At 44.1% G+C, this 18,053-nt stretch overlaps 1 protein-coding gene across 12 annotated transcripts in view; it reads left to right on the plus strand.

Annotated features, from left to right (window-relative positions):
* Positions 1–1,221: 1,221 nt before the first annotated feature.
* The window catches only part of LOC118117514 (supervillin), a 35,857-nt gene continuing 19,025 nt past the window's right edge, over positions 1,222–18,053 (plus strand). For 5 of the 12 annotated variants that reach the window (XR_004697795.2, XM_035169793.2, XM_035169787.2 and 2 more), the window contains exons 1-12: positions 5,608–7,144; positions 9,174–9,237; positions 10,096–10,187; positions 10,279–10,336; positions 10,421–10,569; positions 11,102–11,936; positions 14,631–15,971; positions 16,392–16,562; positions 16,741–16,778; positions 16,895–16,956; positions 17,050–17,186; positions 17,378–17,473. Coding sequence is in view for 11 of the 12 variants with exons in the window: in XM_035169793.2 (XP_035025684.2) it covers positions 7,084–7,144; positions 9,174–9,237; positions 10,096–10,187; positions 10,279–10,336; positions 10,421–10,569; positions 11,102–11,936; positions 14,631–15,971; positions 16,392–16,562; positions 16,741–16,778; positions 16,895–16,956; positions 17,050–17,186; positions 17,378–17,473 (3,104 nt within the window). In the remaining variant the exon portion in view is untranslated. Of the gene's footprint in view, positions 1,826–4,253; positions 4,428–5,452; positions 5,579–5,607; positions 7,145–9,173; positions 9,238–10,095; positions 10,188–10,278; positions 10,337–10,420; positions 10,570–11,101; positions 11,937–14,630; positions 15,972–16,391; positions 16,563–16,740; positions 16,779–16,894; positions 16,957–17,049; positions 17,187–17,377; positions 17,474–18,053 lie in introns of those variants that run through there. The other 7 variants (XM_035169790.2, XM_035169789.2, XM_035169791.2 and 4 more) reach the window with 7 other exon arrangements.

Consider the following 18,053-nt stretch of genomic DNA (forward strand, 5'->3'; position numbering starts at 1 on the left):
CAACATGCTGTAGCACCACTCTTGTAAAAAATGTTTCTTTCTTTTACCCCAGTTTCACCTCAGTCTCTCTCCTGTCTACCCAACTCCTTCTCTCTCTCTCTCTCTCTCTCTCTCTCTCTCTCTCTCTCTCTCTCTCTCTCTCCCCTCTCTCTCCTCTCCTCTCTCTCTCTCTCTCTCTCTCTCTCTCTCTCTCTCTCTCTCTCTCCCTGCTTCTCTGTCTTCTTTACTCGGCTGCTGTAGCGAGCCAAGTCCACAAGATGGAGACAAACAACAGATAAACAGAAATAGGAACCAATACCAAGTTCCTTCTCTTTCATTAGAGGACCTGAGGAGAGTGAAACTTGTGACCTGTTTATTATAACAGATAAAGCATATATCCAGTTACCTGATATGCGCTTGTCATGGAAATGCATACGTGGAAGTGCAAAACAGATCTTACACCGACTGCAATGCTGTTTTCGTCGTTCTATGTGAAATGAACTTTGGAAATCCATTTGTGGTTTTTGTGTAATCCTGCTGACAAACTAACAAAAAACCTCAAAAAATAAAAATGATTTGTATGCATGCTGCTCTCTCTTCCCTTTTTCGATGATAAGGACAATAGCTGCATAACTTTTCATAAATATTAACACTTTGCCTTTCATGTGTATTTGTGAAGGTGAAGACATCGACATGAGTGCAGTGCAGAAGACACCTTGTTGTGTGCAACTCACAGATGTCCTGTCGTAAGTACTTTGGCAACAATCACGGTCATGTGGCATTAAATCATGAGTGGTGATATGTTATATGGAGGCTCCACGCTTTGTCTTTAATTTTAGATTCAATGAAGCACCTGTTACTTGTGGCCTTTTAGAACCACGAAGCGTGATGATGATGCTCAACTTAAAATGTATGAATTTATGTAGATGCAGATGTAACAAATATGACATTGCTGTTTTAAGGAAGAATGCCTCACTACTAAAAGTCCTGAATTAACTAAGGTCCCGCTGTTGTAGTGTCGGAGCCCCTGCAGCGTCTGGATCACACCACGCTGGTGGATTGTAGTTTTAACAGCTGATTCGATCCCTCTGCACTTGGAGCCTGACGCTTCCTGTCTATTTATGGCTGATGCCCCTCTATCGAGGCTGCTCTCTTCAGCCCATACATGGCTGTTGTGGGATGAGGTTACCACGCCGGTTTTGGCCCGCACGCCCCAAACCCTTTGGAAGCAGTGTTGTGTCGCCTCTCACCGTCAGTCTAAACTCTGTCAGACAAGGGTCCCAAACCTCTTCCACAAGAATGGACATTTGGGGAACCACAGTCTTGACTCATGGAGTAGTTTGAAGAAGCATTTGCTGTAGGGGTATTAGGAGTATCAGCCTGCAGTAGCACACCTCTTCTCTATTTTTTTTCTGTCTTTCACCCCAGTTTCACCTCAGTCTCTCTCCAGCATACCCTACTCCCTCTCTCTCTCTCCCTCTCTCCCTCTCTCCCTCCCTCTCTCTCTCTCTCTCCCTCTCTCTCTCCCTGCTTCTCTTTCTTCTTTACTCGGCTGTTCGTGGACTAATTTATTTGACCCTGGTGCAGCAGAGCTAGTGGGAAAGCACCAGGCTATATCTGTCGGCTGCTGAGGTTGGACCTGCTTCATGGTGGATGACTTTGGATCATTTGTTGGGGTTTACCTAATCCCCCCTGCTCCTCCTGCCTCCTCAGCACCTCTGCGCTGAACAAGGTTCCAGTGAAACCTTTTGTCTGGTTTCATTTACCTGAGCTCTCAAGAAAAAGAAACATGGACTTCACCTGCAAAACAACTCTCTCAGTCCTGTATTATTGGAGTTAAACAATTGTAAGTATTGTTTTTCTGTTGCCTAGTTTAATCTCATTCATGCTAATATATATATTATGTCAGCAACAAGTCGAGTGGCAAAGCATAAATGATGTGTATGGTAAACTAAGAGACTGTTTTTGGCTTTACACCTAAACAATATGATATAATTTGAAATCTGCCACGATGGAAATATAACAAGGGATTTAATAGCCTCACTGATTTGGTAGCCTTGGCCTTGTCAGTCAATAAAAGGACAGGAATTCCGCTTTTGCTTTTGCTGGTAAACATAAATAAGCTTAATGTGATGTTGTTAAAGTGACAGACGCTAATTAAAACCATTGCATAGATTCCTTGAAACACAATTGCCATTATCCTTGTGCAGTTACACTGCTGCAGAATCTCAGACAGGTATTTTCTCCTACGCAAGTCTCCTGCTGGATTTCTCAGTCTGGCAGTTTAGAGATCGCACCCTCTAAGGTGTCTTTAAGATTGAGGAAGTCACTCATTGTTTTCATCTTTGGTCAAACATCCTGGTAGAGGAGGCAAACATTAAAACTCAGCAGTACTTCACTGAATGTAATGTCCCAGCTGAGCCCCCCCCCCCCTCTTTATGTTCTGTGCTGTCTCAAGTAACCACATGGGTATTAGCATTCCAAGCTCCAGATTATGGCTGTATGTTGGCATGTGCGTGCAGCTGATCTATCGGCTGTGTGTCTGGGGCTGGTGTGTTGTTCCAACTCGGGACAGTCGTTTCTCCACAGTTTTGTTTTTAAAGTGTGTGTGTGTGTGTGTGTGTGTGTGTGAGAGGGAGACAGGGTTCGTGTGTGAATACGCGCGGCAGTTGCTTGGTGTTCGGCACCTGCTGCACCCGTCAATCGGAACAGACAGGTTTACTGACTGGCCTCATTGTTGAGCTGCTGCCACTTGATTCTCTTCATCTGCATATCTACAGTCTTACACACATTATCACCCATGTGATATGTCTATTCATTTGATGGTTGTAATATAAATGCAGAAATGCACGCTTTGCTTTGTCCTCTTGGTTGCACCACAAAGTTTTTATACAAAAAAGTTTAAGGTGTGATTCCCTTGTAGAAAGCAAGAGTTGAACACTGAAACATAGAGTTACTGCTCTTTTTTTAGTCCTGCTATTATCGGAGATTATAAAGATTTTTTTGTAGGTGGAGGAGCAAAGATTTAGTTCAAAGAACCGCACAGTGTCTTGTGGATGTGTCATGCACTTGTTATTCCTAGAGCATGTTTCCTCAGCACCGTCTTTTATTGTCTCCACCATCTGTTTCCGTCAGCACCTTGTATGTCAGGAGGCAGAACGCTGACTCAGGCTCCCACTGGCCTGCAAACATGCTGCCTTCCTTTTCAATATGTGATTGCTGCTTGGATTATATGTGGCATGAATAACTCATGATAGTCGCTATCAAAATACTCACAGATTGGTCATAAAGTCTAGAATGTTCACAGTTACTCACTATATCATAAATCTATATACCTCTGCAAAGGCAAACACCAGTTGCTGTGTTAAAGAGAATGAAAGTATAATTGGTTGAGTCATTTTTTGCGTAATCCTGCTAACTAACCAGCAGCATACAATGAAAACATAACCTTTTAGGTAATAAGGCCAAGGAATCCTTGTATTGAAATCTCACTCTCACTGGACATCAGGACTATTGGGACAATCCTAATGCTCCTCTGCATCAGTGGGCCAGTGGACCCATAATTACACTGGTTATTCCACCATCTTTGCTTTCCACTACCTGGGAAAAGCTACCAATAGCTACTGGGGGGAAAAAATCCTCTTTCTCTTTTGGTTGCACAGTGACAGACGCTTTTCCTTTGAGGACTAAATGGAGCCCACATTTTTTTTTCAACGAATGTTTAGTTTAATGCCCGGTGTCGGATAGAATCCTATTGTGAAACCGATGCTTGTAAGGAACCAATCTAAATGCAGATGGGGGCGTTTTTCAGTAGCCATTACTTTTGCAATCAACATTTGCTTCATAGCGTGTTGGTAGTATTTTGTTATTGGCAATGTTTCTGGATGTTGTTTTGATATTTCATAAGAAATGAAATATAGTCAGTTCAAGTTACATCACAAACAACGGTAAACATTGTACATATAGAACACAATGAAGTGATGTGGCACACATATGATAAGACATTTAAAGAAAATGCATGGTTTGGTGATTTTAGTAGCAGAGACCTTTCTCTAAAGCAGAGAAAGTGTAGAAATGACCTCTGTGCCACTGTGACACAGTATACTTATACTTTTGTCTGGTCTTGAGTTACCTCAAGTTACCTTGTCCAGTTACATAACGTGAAGATGTTCCTGGACGATGTAGCTTTTAAGAAAGTGCAGCCAAATCCTCCAGCTCCCAATCTGTCTTTGTCTCTCATCCCCTTTTCCTCCCTGTCTCCTGCTCTGCCTAAGAGTTGCAGAACTTCTTCAGTGTCTTCGCTCGGCACCCGGCACTGTGCTCATCGATATCCATATAAGAGCAGAGGAGGCAGGTTTCTGTGCCGAGTGTCCGGCAGAGTTGATGCAAGGCAACGGAGAGGAATGCAGATGTGGATCTAAAGATGGAATGCCAGAGTAAATGTTTAAGTAAGGAGGAAGGATAAAGGTTGCTGGTCTGCTGCCTCATGCTCTCACTTGACGTGCATTTGTGTGTTTGTGTGTGAGTGAGAGAGAGAGAGAGAGAGGGGCAGTTTAAATCATGCACTTCTTCTACATGTGTTGACATCAGTGCATGTGTGTCTGTGGCTCTTTCATCACTGAGACTAATCTGCTGTTTGGCATATGGTTAACATTTTCAGCACCAAGAATGGTCGGGAGTTTTGCGAGTTAACATCACGGCTGTGAAGCTTGTGAGATTTAAACAGACGTTCGCGGCTGAACTTCAGTCATTCTACTGAACCCAATAAATCTCAGTATGTATAAAGACCACAGACTGAAGCAAGTAAGTTTGCTTCTGAGCTTCACATCTTAAAGATTTGCTGCGAGATGCTCTGACGCTGAGTCACCCGGCGATTTGTTGAGCCCTCATCTCGTGGTGTTTACATGTTTTCCTGGGTGTTGAGTTTTGTAGACTGTTTTGTACACTGACTGTGTTGCAAGATAATACCGTTGAGTTGAGTTTCACATTTCTATAACCCACCTCTCTCTGACCTCATGAGATGACTAAAATCAGGGAGCAGATGTCCACTGGATGGAAACATCAAGATCAGAAAACCAATTCATCCTCCCACAGAGAGATTGACTGGGTTTAGGAGATATGGCTGCAGGTGTGGTTCATGAACAGATAAACTAATTGAAAAATACTTATCCTACATTCTAAACGTTTTTCCTTTTTTAATAATTTAAAGACTGATAAAGGGGTTTAAATTAAACTGCTTAATTGCAAATGACTGTTACATTAAGGAGTGATACCTTGTTGTCAACGACTCTGTGTTCAGAGTCCACCTCAGTGTTCTTACTTGGAAGTGTTATTTGTGATGCCAGTAAAGTTTTCAACTAAGAAAAGCTTCAGGGCGACATGACTTGTTTTGACAATGCAACCGATCAGATGGAGAGCAACTGACTGAGGATGTATCATGACTTGTTGTTGTTGTTTTTGATTTGGCAATAAGAGAAGAGGAGGAAACATGGAGATAAAGAAAAACAAGGAAAAAGGAGAACGTGAAAAGGAGTTGAGGAATGAGGAGGAGTGATCGGAACGAGCAGGAAGGGTCAGAGGAGAAAGAAGGAGATGGATGGTGAGTGTGACAAATCTGGTGAAGGAGAGGGAGTGAGAAAGAAAACAAGGCAGAGCAGCGTGCAGACGTGGAGACGGTCCCCTGGTAAACACGGGCCGGCGGCTGACAGGGTGACCTCGCTCCCCGAGGCAGCCACTCACAACACATGTTGCCTTATTAGGGGCGTCTACAGGCAGCGTGGGCAGACCTGGGAAGGTGGAGGGGGGGGGGGGTTTGTGTGTGAAAGGGAGAAAAAGCATCACACAGAGGAGGTGAGTTAACGTGCAGGCAAGACAGTCCAAAAGTTTGTAACGAGAGTAAAGAGCCGGGGTTTTATTACCAAGTTACCTCTGCAATGCAGTTCACAAAATACTTTATCTCAATGAAGTGCAACACTTTGCACATCCCTGCATATTATCATATTATATAACCTGTTCTCTTTGCCGTATCACCGTATTATTAACAGGTTTTCATTGTTTTTCACCTGCTCAGAGTGTAAGATGTGGAGCAGAAAGAGACTTGCCTTTGATGGGATGATTAACTGTTGAACAGAGTATTCTATCTAAACTGGCATCAAGACAAGGATGTCAGTAAAAGCCTTACAACCATAAAGAACTGTATTTCCAGGGGTAATCTGAATTTTACAATCTTCGGACCCCCATGCTTCCCGAGCTCGAAGGTTACTGGTTTGGATACCAGTTGGTGGTTCCCCCCCACAGTCCAAAAACATGCAGATTGGGATTAGGTTGATTGGAGACTCTAAATTGACTTTAGGTGTAAAAGTGATTGTGAATGGTTGTTTGGCCTTGTGATACGCTGGTGGCCTGTCCAGGATGTGCCCCGCCTCTTGCTCAATGTCAGCTCGGTTTGGCTCCAGCCCACCGCGACCCTCAACTGATGGGCGTTAAAGATAATGAATTGATGGATGAACACATTTAAAAACAGAATAAGGAAGATTTCACAGCCAAACTATCTGAACATTTTAAATTTAATACAGTTTTTGGACATTATCTTGCACTCAGCTGTCTTGACTGAAGCACACCTGATGTGTTGTGGGCTTTAAGGATACCATCTGACTCCCAGTAGCCCTGGACCCCATACCAGCCCTGCTGCCCTGCTGGCACCCTCCTCCAATCCTGTTCCAGAGTTTTTATCATCAAGGCTAATTTCTGCCTGTAATCTGATTAGGGCTCTGAGCTGCTTTAGCACCCTGCTGTGCTGTCTCTCTCTCTCTCTCCCCTCCACTCCACTGACACACACACACACACACACACACACACACACTGTCTGACAGCCAGTCTGTGCAGGCTGTAGCTCGCTGTGTAGCCAGGGCAGTCACTGCGCTGTGGCTGTGTGCTCGCCTGTGTGTGTGTGCTCGTGTCACCACTTTCATCCCAGCCTGTCTGCTTGCCGGGAGCAGCCCTCGCCTCCGCCGCTGCAACTCCTGCTGTCCAACATCGTCACCACCGCTGTGACACCGGAGGGGAGTCTAGCAGCGAGGCTGTCTGCTGCTCACCTCCTTAAACATGTTTCGAAACCCATGGATCTCTAGTTACCATGTGAACCATGTCCAGCCCTGTGGCCAAGGTAAGGCCTGTAGAAGGGGAAGGCTTGGTTATAGGATGACTTTCTTAACTGCCCCTATCTCTATAGACTCCCTGGTCAATGCTGTTTAGCTCCTTACTGAGCTAAAAGACACATTTTTGGTGGATGTCAGTCATATGGCAGAGGGAGACTTACTAAGAGGCTGTGAAAATGTCTCATTCTGATCATACCTGTCTAATTCACCTCAGGATTTTGCATTTTAATGAGTTGGTACAGAAGGTTTGATTGCATTTCTGTTACTATGAGTTTAGATGTTAGCATAGAGGCTGCTTGGAATGCATGTAGTCCCTGTGTTAGTAGTGATACCACTTATCTGGTGCTGTATTTTCAACAGGTGAATGCTGCTGTGTGCTTCTCTCTGTGCTGTTTTACCTTGACAATGTTTTGTGTGCATGAAATTCTCCTTTACAAACACCACAAGGCGCATCTCTGCCCACTGAGGTGGAAGATGGCCGTTCATGTTCCCCCAACAACCTTTCCACACAGATTGTGTGCAAGTGAGGGCCCTGTTGACTCAGGGCGTCTATTTTGCACCTCTTGAATATTTATAGAAATCCTTCTCCTCACTGCGCTCACTTTGGGATGTCTGGCACTGCCCACCGTGAGCCTGGTGCTGCTTGTTTTGTTGACAACCTGCAGGCGTTTCCTAGGAAAAGCCGGGTTGACTTCTGCACAAGGGGCTTTCCAACAGAGGAGTCAGACTTGTGAAGTCATAAACAGACAGATACACGAACGCACTCCTCCACAAGAGTCCCATTGACTTTTAAAACCTTGTTTGTGGGTTTGAGAAGAGATGCTGCTTTTAAAGGTTATGGCATTTATTGATTTTGAGGATGAAAAGAGAGTGATAAAATTATCATTGCCATGTCTTCTTCTGGGATAGGATCTTTACAAACTTAAGGCAAATGTGTGATGGGGAATCACACCCATGGTGCAGAGACTTCTAACTCAGATTTCTGGCCTCTCCGATGTCTAATTCTGACTTGACTTGTCCTAACATGTCCTTCAATTTCATCAGGTCAGTCACTGAAGCCCTTGACCTTGATGTCTCGGGGATCACATGGGACTTTACATCCTACACTTTCAGTCGTGTGGATGTTGTTGCCACACCGTCTTTAGTGGCCAAAATAAGTCAGAGGTGTCTGGACCAGTAACATGATCTGTCTCATATACTGGAATCCAACTTTACAACACTCTGCTCCTGCTGTGACCCGAGAGTTAGAGGGTCAGTGGTCAGCAGGGAACTGGAAGTGAACTTTCAGAGAAAACTTTTTCTGTCAGCTGACTCACAGTGAGCTGTACATTTTACAGTCAGAACTGAATGTCACAGTGCTGTTTTTTACTCGGATCTTATTTCAGTACAGATCTGCATGCTGTGGTTGCAGCGGATTGATGATAGTCATTACGTGTGGAGCTAATGACTAAAATAGCAGCCATTAAAATTATTTTGATAATCACGCTTTTATGAGCTATACTTACTAGCCCACGTGTAGCGTCTCATTAGAGTTGTGAATGGGCTGAAGTTTATTCTCGTCTGTCACACCTGTTGTTTTGTGATCACTAGTTCGTACGTTATTTTTATAATGGTAGCCTCGGTGGGAACGCAAGAGAAATATAAAGAAAGGTAGAAAAGAAAAAGCCCAAACGTGAGTGAGATCTGCTGCAACAAGCAAGTGAGGCTCCATCGTCAACTTTTTATTTTATTCTTTTTTTTATAATACAAAATTTAAAAGTGTAAGATATTTGGTTAGTGCCATATTAGGTGTCATGCTGGGTTGCGGCAAAACTTTGCCAAAGCCCTCTACATCAGGACTTACTGTAGAAACTCTATGGTTCTGATAACACGATCTACAGTACTGTAGATCTATTGTACTCCCAAATGCCACAGTTACCCTTGAAATGTACATTTAGTTTTCACAAGTCGCACACAGATGATAATCATTGACGTAAAACATAAAGAGTGGATTTCTTTCATTCAAGTTCATGACTAAGTCTCGTTTCTTTCATCTAGGATCTGGATCCAAAGCTCCGGCCAAACTCTGCAGCTCTGCCTCGTTTCCATCCGAAGCCTTAAGGTAAAACTCTCCCACGTAGACCTGGGTCAAATGGCGTGAGTGGAACTAGGGAGATGACGCGCACCCTTTTCTAAGAGCATTTGCCATTCCTTTCATTTGCCTGGTCATCAAGACGGGGATATGCAAGGATATAGGTTTAGTGCTTTAGCTTATCATGCACAATAGGCATTAAAAGCTGAAGATGCCTGGAACAGCTTATCCTAAGACACTTTTTTCTTCACATGGTATTAGAACCATAATACCTCTTTCGGGAATCCTTTACACCGAGCCTCTTTTTGCTTTAATTTAAAGTTTCCTCTGGTAGTTCAGTATAAGATTTTTATTACATCGGGAAAGTGTAGTTTAAGTGTGTATGTGTGTGTGTGTGTGTGTGTGTGTGTGTGTCTGTGACCTGCTGTTGCTGAGACGTAAAGCCATGATTGTCTGATTCCACTTGGAGGAGAGTCAGGACTTGATGACCTGGCTCCTAAGCTGGATCCTGATGGAAGTATCAGCAGCTGAGCTTCACCTTTACCTGACTTCACCTCTTAAAGACGAGTCACTTAAGGCTGAGTTGCAGCGAAGGCTCAGATAAGACTCCAGCAAATGACGTCTGGCTTGTTATTAGTTTTAGAACCAAATATGAAGTCGTCCACACTAGTCCACTATAGTTGGTGGTAATTTTCACTTTCAAAGACATTATATGTTGCAGTTTAAGTTTTCAGAAAGAATCTTACTGCTGCTACCTTCATTTATTCAAAGCAAATTTAAATGAAGTACCTATTGATGAATTATTGCCACCTATTTATTTTGCCCTCAGAGAGAATCCAGAATGAAACGAGTCACATGCTCACAACAGGTTTGTGACTTCTCTTTCAGTTTTCAGAGTGACTTCTCCTTGGGTGACAAGACCGCCTTGGTCAAGAGTGTTTCGGATACAGATGCCAAACTTCTGGTCGTCCTTCCCAAGGGTGCGCCTTGCTTCTGCCATAATAACATAAAAAATACTTACTTTTGACATATTTATAATATTAACTTTGTGTTTTCTGATCAAACAATCAGTTTCAGAGTTGAAGAAACACTTTGAGACTCCTGTCACAAAGGATTTGGAGATGAACAGGTATACTCAGGGCTCATTGCACTGATTTCTCACACTTCTATTTCTTTAACTTCCCAGCTGCTAACCTTTTTCCCTCTCTGACAGGAAGGAGAGGATAGCCCGGCGTCTGGAGGGGATGGAAAGTGATGCTCCTCCTGCTCTGGTACCCGGTGGTTTGGTAGCCAACAGAATGCTGGAGGAGGATCCGCCGCGGTACACCCGCGCCTCAGACCCCTGTGAGCCTTGTGTGATGGGTAAGCATGGCATGCCGCACGGCAGAAAAATATGGTGATGCACTTTGGGGAATTGGATTGACGTTCCTAAAATGCATCTTATCATATTTGAAAAAGAACCAGTTAATTGTTTGTTAGTTGGTTTTTGTAACCCATTGCTTGAATTGTTTGCCAATTTACTTTCACTGTTGTTGTAACATATTTGAGGCCTGGTTCCTTCAGTGGAGCTGCTCAGTGACCAACACTTGGTCTCTGTGCATCTGTCCTGTAGGTTTAATGCATGTGACAGTGACAATAAAGCACAAACAAATCTGACAGTTTAAGCATGTTGTTCATTTTGTAAGACATGGACTAACTCATTCACATTAATGTCTGGGATGTGTTTTGTTAGATTAATGCCCCATTTTTATCATTACTTTCTAATGGAGGTTGGTGTGAATGATATAAGACATTGGTTCTTACAGTAACTCCCATGTGACACAAGTTTGCTACAATTCTTGATTGTCTAAAAAAGTTGTTGACAAATATTGAGTATTTTCCCTTTTTACCACAGTGAGGCGCTACAGTCGAGAGGATTTTGATGCACCCCAGAAGAAGATGGCATCTTCAGACAGATCACCTCAGGTCAAAGGTGGAGTTGGCAGTGGACGTCCAGAGCCAAAGTTGGTGTATGTCGACCCAGTAACGTTGTCCACCTCCTCTACACCCACATCTGGCCCCACAGACCCCTCCAGCCTCAGTTCCAAGGCTGAGCGCATAGCCCGCTACAAAGCAGAGCGCCGCCGCCAGCTATCAGAGCGTTACGGCATCCTCCTGGATCAGGAGGCGGACACCGACTTCACACCATGCCACAGGCCCCGCCGAGAGCCTGAGACCTCTGGTCGACAGACAACTGCCAGGCGAGACAAAGACGGACAGGAATCAGAGGAACTGGGACGGGACCCCAGGGTGCCATACCGCTCTGGAGTGGGCAAGGTTTACATGAGGACTCATCCAGATGCTGCACCTGTTAACACATCAAACCCCGCCCACACAACCCCAGCTCCTCCCCCCACACAGGAAAGACAGAGCAGATATTCTGAGCGGGAAAGAGCGATGAACATGGAGAACTATCGGCGTGGTGGACCCCAAGAGCGCAGAACCACTTCAAGATCCAGAACCCAGGAACTGCATCCGCCCCAGCCCCAACAACCACAGAACCCCCCACACCACCAAGACGCTGCCCACCAGGAGCCAAGCCCCGCCTCCACAAGGGATTACAGCATCGCAGCAGTGCCCAACTCGCCTCGCACCGCCCGCCGGGCATCCCTGCCCTCCACCCGCTACGGCATATCGCCTGGGGATTTATTCATAGAGCAGCAGGCCCAGAGCATCCTAAACAGACAGGGGTGAGTTTATAAAAGCATTCACGTTCACAAAACACATCATGTTGGAAGGTTGTATGGTCATCAAGTCTTTTGTACGTAATCGAGAGCAGGTATGTGACAAAGTGCTTTAATCCAAACAGATAAAATAAAGAACCTCTACTTAGCAAACCGCATGACATCGGAATAGTGTCATTGAATTTATGCTTATGGTTCAGAGGATAAAACTTTAGATACCATAGTACATCTAAAACAATACAAAACATCATGTAAAATCTTAATTGTCAGACTAGAGTCGAGAATACACAAAAGAATACACAAATCGCAAATTTCATGCAGCTTGGGAAGTTGACTGGCTGCTGAGCTAGCTAGCGGCTACTTTTACCCACAGACTATATCTTTCTAGCTGTGTCATGCTTGTCCTGCTCCAGTTTCACATGGATAGATGCTCTGGGGAGCTCATCAAGGAAAGGCTATAGGGCGAGGAGGAAAGTGGCAGGATATGCTTTTGGAGGGGATATGATTTCCCAACTTGTCCCAAGAGGTAACCCTGATCTAACAGCAGCTTGGTTAATTAGCTAAGTGCTACATCTCACTTTCTATTATAAACTTGAATATGCTACCAGAAAAGGAATCAGAATTGTAATGGTTCTGAAGTACAGCAAATGAACAAGACTTTGACTTGATGGCATTAAGGCAGAGACAACTGATGAATTGGACGATGAGCTAAAGGCTATTATTAATGTGGTTCATATTTATGAACGTTGAGGTGACATCACCAACATAGATCTGTGACAAATGTCTTCAGCTTGTCTTCGAGGAACTGTCCACTCGACAACATCTGCTGGATACATGGGTTTTAAGCGGGCAGCGCTCAGACACTCAGGGAAGCACTGGTCATGATGCACTGATCTGTTTTTAACAGGGTAATCACAGGTCTATAATTAAAGGATGTGGAAATGTCTTAAATTTCAATTGCAATCAACTACAATAATGACTTTCAGTAAAGCACAGACCTCTACCAAGGCCCAACAGTCACTTTACATTTAAAAGGTTTAAATCAAGCTGATGCTATTATTATTCGAATTTTTAGGCCTCAGACACTGTCCTCTTTGACCTCTTAAAACATGGCACCATCTTTTTGAGCCAAAAATCAGAAGATCAATATCTGCGAACACATCACTTTATGCCTGAAAGACTTGCACTAAGCTCACAAGAGAACAGTTTGAGGAAACAGATCTACATGAACAACTTCATGACACAAACATGCCCATACCCAGAACTCTGTAAAACCGACCCTCTGCCCATCATCCCCAGCACCTACATTCTTGTGAAATTAGTGTGACTGTGTGTGGCCTGGGTTTCGTCAGCACATGAGTGGTGAACCAGAGTTGATGGGGTGACAACACTTGTCAGCTTCAGACCCTGGCTCAGTCAGTCGCAGACATCAGCACTTGTGAGGAGAGGCTCTATTCACATCTCTGCAAACTCTGGCCTATTAATCCCTATGAAATTACATCTGAGTCCTGAACCCTGTTAGTGATTTGGATAATGTCATGGCCTACAACATGCTTCTCCCCTTGAGAGCTGCAGGAGAGCTCCTTGCATGTATGGATTTTACATTAATTTTACTTGTAGTTTTGTGCAGCTTTGTAGATTGTAGAGAGAAACAGATTACCCATAACCTTTGATTGATTTATCTCTGTATTCCTGGAAGATCTGCCATCACAATTTTAGGTCCTTGGTTGTTTATTTCTGGACCAGACAGTGGCCCAGATGAATGGCCTAGTTGGCTTGCAAGAGGATTGAAGGTCCATGGCCTGTCTTTGAGCTTTATGGACAGGTGGACTTCATAAAGACATGGATTGCTTAGTGAAGCTTGAGTTGTTTCATAACAACTTTCAAAACCTAAGTTTATTACAAAGAAATCAAATCCAACACTCTTTATGTTTATTCAATTTGTTTTTAACAGCTATTTTATCTCAAATTAGGATATTCAGATTACACTTTTTTTCAAGTCTATTGTATTCCACTGGCACAGACTGCCTTTGTGACCTTATCAGATGCTTATGCTAGCTAGTATTAGTGTGTACTTGTGTAGCACAAGCACAGTTTAAGTCCTTCATGCCATGTCAGATAAACCAGAGGCTCCTCAATTATGTCTGGCTTAGTGGTCTACAATGAGATTAGAGCAACCTTTGGCTACCAGAGGTCAGAAGGTTATAGATGAAAATAGTTTGGCTTACTTTTTGGCACAGAGACATTAGAGCGAGAGAGAGAGTGAGAGAGAGAGAGAGCGAGAGAGTTGTTTGAACTAAGTCTAAAATCTAAACCCAGAGCATGCTGCTTCTTGACCTTGTTGCAAAGCTATTGTAGGATTTGGAAGATCAAGTTGGTCTCATGATAGTCTCAGGTCATAAACTTTTATTTCACAAGAACACATCACAGATGAGATTTGTGTAATGCCAGAAAATTAAAATCAGTCAAATATTTAAAAATGTTAACCTTTTTTCATTGTCTGTCCTACCAGAATTTAAGGCACCTACTCAGTTATAATTAGATAAGATTATTAATTAAATTACTTGCCCTTGTATCCCAAGGAGGAAAATAACATTTGGCATATGTCTTTTAGATCACCTCTTGTTTGAGTTTGGAGAGTTTCATAGCTTTTTACTTGAGCTGGAATCTCAGTGTCCCTTATCCATTCCTTTCCCCAAGAATCCGAGCAAGGGAACGATTGTCCAGAGATGAAACTGCCCAGAGGCCCCCTGACTGGAGTCCAGACATGAATCAGGTTAACAGACACCGTACTCAAAGGAACACTGCTCAGTATACGCCACAGCACGCAGAATCCACCCAGCAAAGGACTGTTCACCAGCCTCAGCCCAGCCCTGGCCACCATCCTTCTCATGGGCAAACAGCCTACCCTTCCACTCCTCCGGAGTACCGACATTCTGCTCCTGCTGTGGATTCACAGCCCTATTTGGGTATGCCTGCCCCAGTGGCTACTGCCAAACTTCCTGTACCTCCTGAGGTACTACCACGAAGGAGAGTGAGTGCCGACCAAATCCATGCCGCTCACAAGGAGGCAAGATTAGAGGCCAGGCAGGCCCTGAAGGAAGAGGCCCAAACAGAGGGCCTGCTTAAGAGTAGGAAAGCTGTGCTGCCTTCAGAGATCCGCCGGAGAGAAAAGAGTGTGGATGATCCTCACAGAGGCCGGCATGAAGATATGGACTGGCAAAACTACAGCCCAGAACAGAGGAGGATGAATCAAGGCGAGGAAGACTGGGATTGGGACAAAACGAGGGAGAGGGGGAGAGAGAGAAATGTTGAGAGGATGAGGGAAAGGGGGAGACAGAATGTTGACAGCCAAGAGGAGAGAATATTTAAATCTTTGCAGCCATCCCACTCATCTGTACGGCAGCAGCCCAGGCAGCATCAATCCTCAGACACTATGTTCCATCAAGAGCCCCAAATTCCGTATCAAGAGCCACCAATGCAACAACAGTATGAACCCAGTAAGAGGCAACATGTTGCTCAAATTCAGCAGCCAGACCCACAAAGGCAGCACCAGTATGACCAGTCGAGACAGCCGCAAGAGCCTCAAAGACAACAACCCTTTCAAATAAGGCAGGAGTACAAGCTCCAACAACAAGAACCTCCAAGTCAGCAACATGACCTTGAGAAAAGAACAGATCCACAACTAGACAAAGAGTTTGAGCCTCGGAGGGAGCAGCAGCAGGATCGTTCAGAGCAACAGAGGTTTGACTCGGCTGTCTACCTCCAGAAGGTATCTTCTTTGCCTCAGGTCAAAAGCAGAAGCATGGAGCTCGGCGGAGGGCCCAAACCCAAGACTCGAACACGCTCCATGTCAGATATAGGTATTAGCGAGCATTCTGCTATGTATCGTATGGAGAGGGCAGCAGCCAGCCGGGACGCATCCAGAGCCATTCCATCTGCAGGGGTGGCTAACGGGGATTTGGGCACCCTGGACACCAGGGTGTCGGTAGCACAGCTGCGACACTCCTATCTGGAAAATGCCAACCGGAAACCTGAGTTGTACGTCCAATAGCATGGGCACTGTGTGGCATTGCTGAATAACTCTCTAACTCTGCATTATTGAGCTGTTGCAGACAAATAATCCAATGGTGATTCAGGAAAATAATGCAGATAGAACATGAGGCATGAAATCTTAGGTTAAATTTAGCTTAACTTACTTGCGCAAGTTCGCATCAGGTCTTGCAAGTTATCCTTTGGCAGTTTTCTGCATGTTAACCTCGGGTCATGGCTGTTCACAGTTGAGTTGAAGTTACGTGTGTGCAGCTATATAATTGTGTGAGGCCCTGTTCTTCTAATTCGAGTGGAGTTTCTGGTGCACTGTTAATCCACTAAAACAAAATCAAAACCAACCATTAGTAACATATTTTTGTCCCTTTTTTGTTGTCTTTGTCCGTCCTCATTGACCCACGACTCCAAAAGTGAGGCCACTAAAGTAGATCTGTCAGCAACGGAGGTAGATCCAGCTAGTGGCAGTGATCGAGACAGGCCTGCTCGGAGGCCTCGTCGCTACATCACTCCAGGAGAGAGTCGCATGTCGGAGAGGTTTAGGACCCAGCCCATCACCTCTGCAGAGCGTTTGGAGTCTGATAGGTACAGGAGAAGCTCTCTGATCTGCAGGAGCTCTTCAGAATCCTTTTATTTACAATGAACAAAACACTACATGGAGTGGCAGGGCATGGTTCAAGTGTGGCATGCAGATCACGATCATATCCAGTGGTTCCTGAAATCACTCAGTCTAAATACTGACGCATACATTTGTTCTCTGCAGGTCACGTCTCAGCCCATCACAGCTACAGGATCCTGACGGTAAGTTCAGTGTACTGCACACATAACAGTATGTGTGTTTGTGTATGGATGTGATTTCCTGTGATTCCAGATATTTAAGTACAGTACATGACACGTAACATAACTTCTTTCGGTAGATGAAGAGAAGCTTGACGACAGAGCCAAGATGAGCGTGGCTGCCAAGAGGTCTCTCTTCAGGGTACAACTCCTTTTAATGAATTATCTTTAATTATATATCCTCAACCTCAGCTGGACCAAACAGTCCTCATGTTTTCTTGACATCTTCCTTCAGGACTTGGAGAGGATATCAGACGGGAGCGTTCCCAAACCACGTTCCCGAAATGCTGCTGTCGAAAGACGTCTAAGAAGAGTTCAAGACCGATCACAAACGCAACCTGTCACCAACAGGGAGGTGGTCAATGCTTCAAGGTAGCTCCTATATATTGCTTATATGGCTGTAATTTGTATCATATAATTGAAAATTTACCATGAACAGTATGTTCTGTTCCCTTTCCCGTCTTTTCAATCGTATGCCTTTTTGCTGACTCTTCAAAAAACCCTGTCAACTTGATGTATATCTAACTCTGTTCCACTTCTACCACCCTTTCTTCACTTTAAAGTGACGCTGCCACATTGCCGCAAACTGGGGACACTCACACGGCTGTAGCTTGCATTCCCAGCTCCACTGTCGTCAACACAAGTGTGACAAACAAGAGGTACAGTTGCACTGAGCTGCTTTGTATCTGTGTGTGTTTGCCAGTGTTGTCTACTTACTTAAATAACATGTGTGCTCTTTGCAGCACTGTTGTGTATATATTTGGTTCTGTTATAATTTAAACTACAGAATGTGTCTAATGCATGAAAACCACCTCAGTCTCAATGATTTTTAAGATTTTTATTCAATGAAACGATTAGATGGACTTCACTGGGTTATAAACTATATATTTAATGAGCTTGAATCTAGTATTTATTCATTTTAATGAATCCAAATCATTTCTATGGACATAAGTTAACCTTTTAAATCTTACAAACTTAATTTTTGACTTGTACTGATTCTGAACAATGTGCTATACAGATGCATTTTACTCTCCATCTCCCTCTCCTGGTTGCAGTGGAGATCTGTTCATCCAGTTCTCTCTACCTTGTTCTTTCTGCCCCCTTTAATGTGCTGCTCCTCAGCTGGGTGCACCTTATACGGGAAGGAAACCAGTGTTTACACAATAACTCGTTCAATATTTTCCATGCACGGTTTCCATGCATTCCTCTTGCAGTGATTCCCACTTGCACTTCACACAT

Source organism: Hippoglossus stenolepis, chromosome 11 (genome assembly GCF_022539355.2).
Source record: "Hippoglossus stenolepis isolate QCI-W04-F060 chromosome 11, HSTE1.2, whole genome shotgun sequence".
NCBI lineage: Eukaryota > Metazoa > Chordata > Actinopteri > Pleuronectiformes > Pleuronectidae > Hippoglossus > Hippoglossus stenolepis.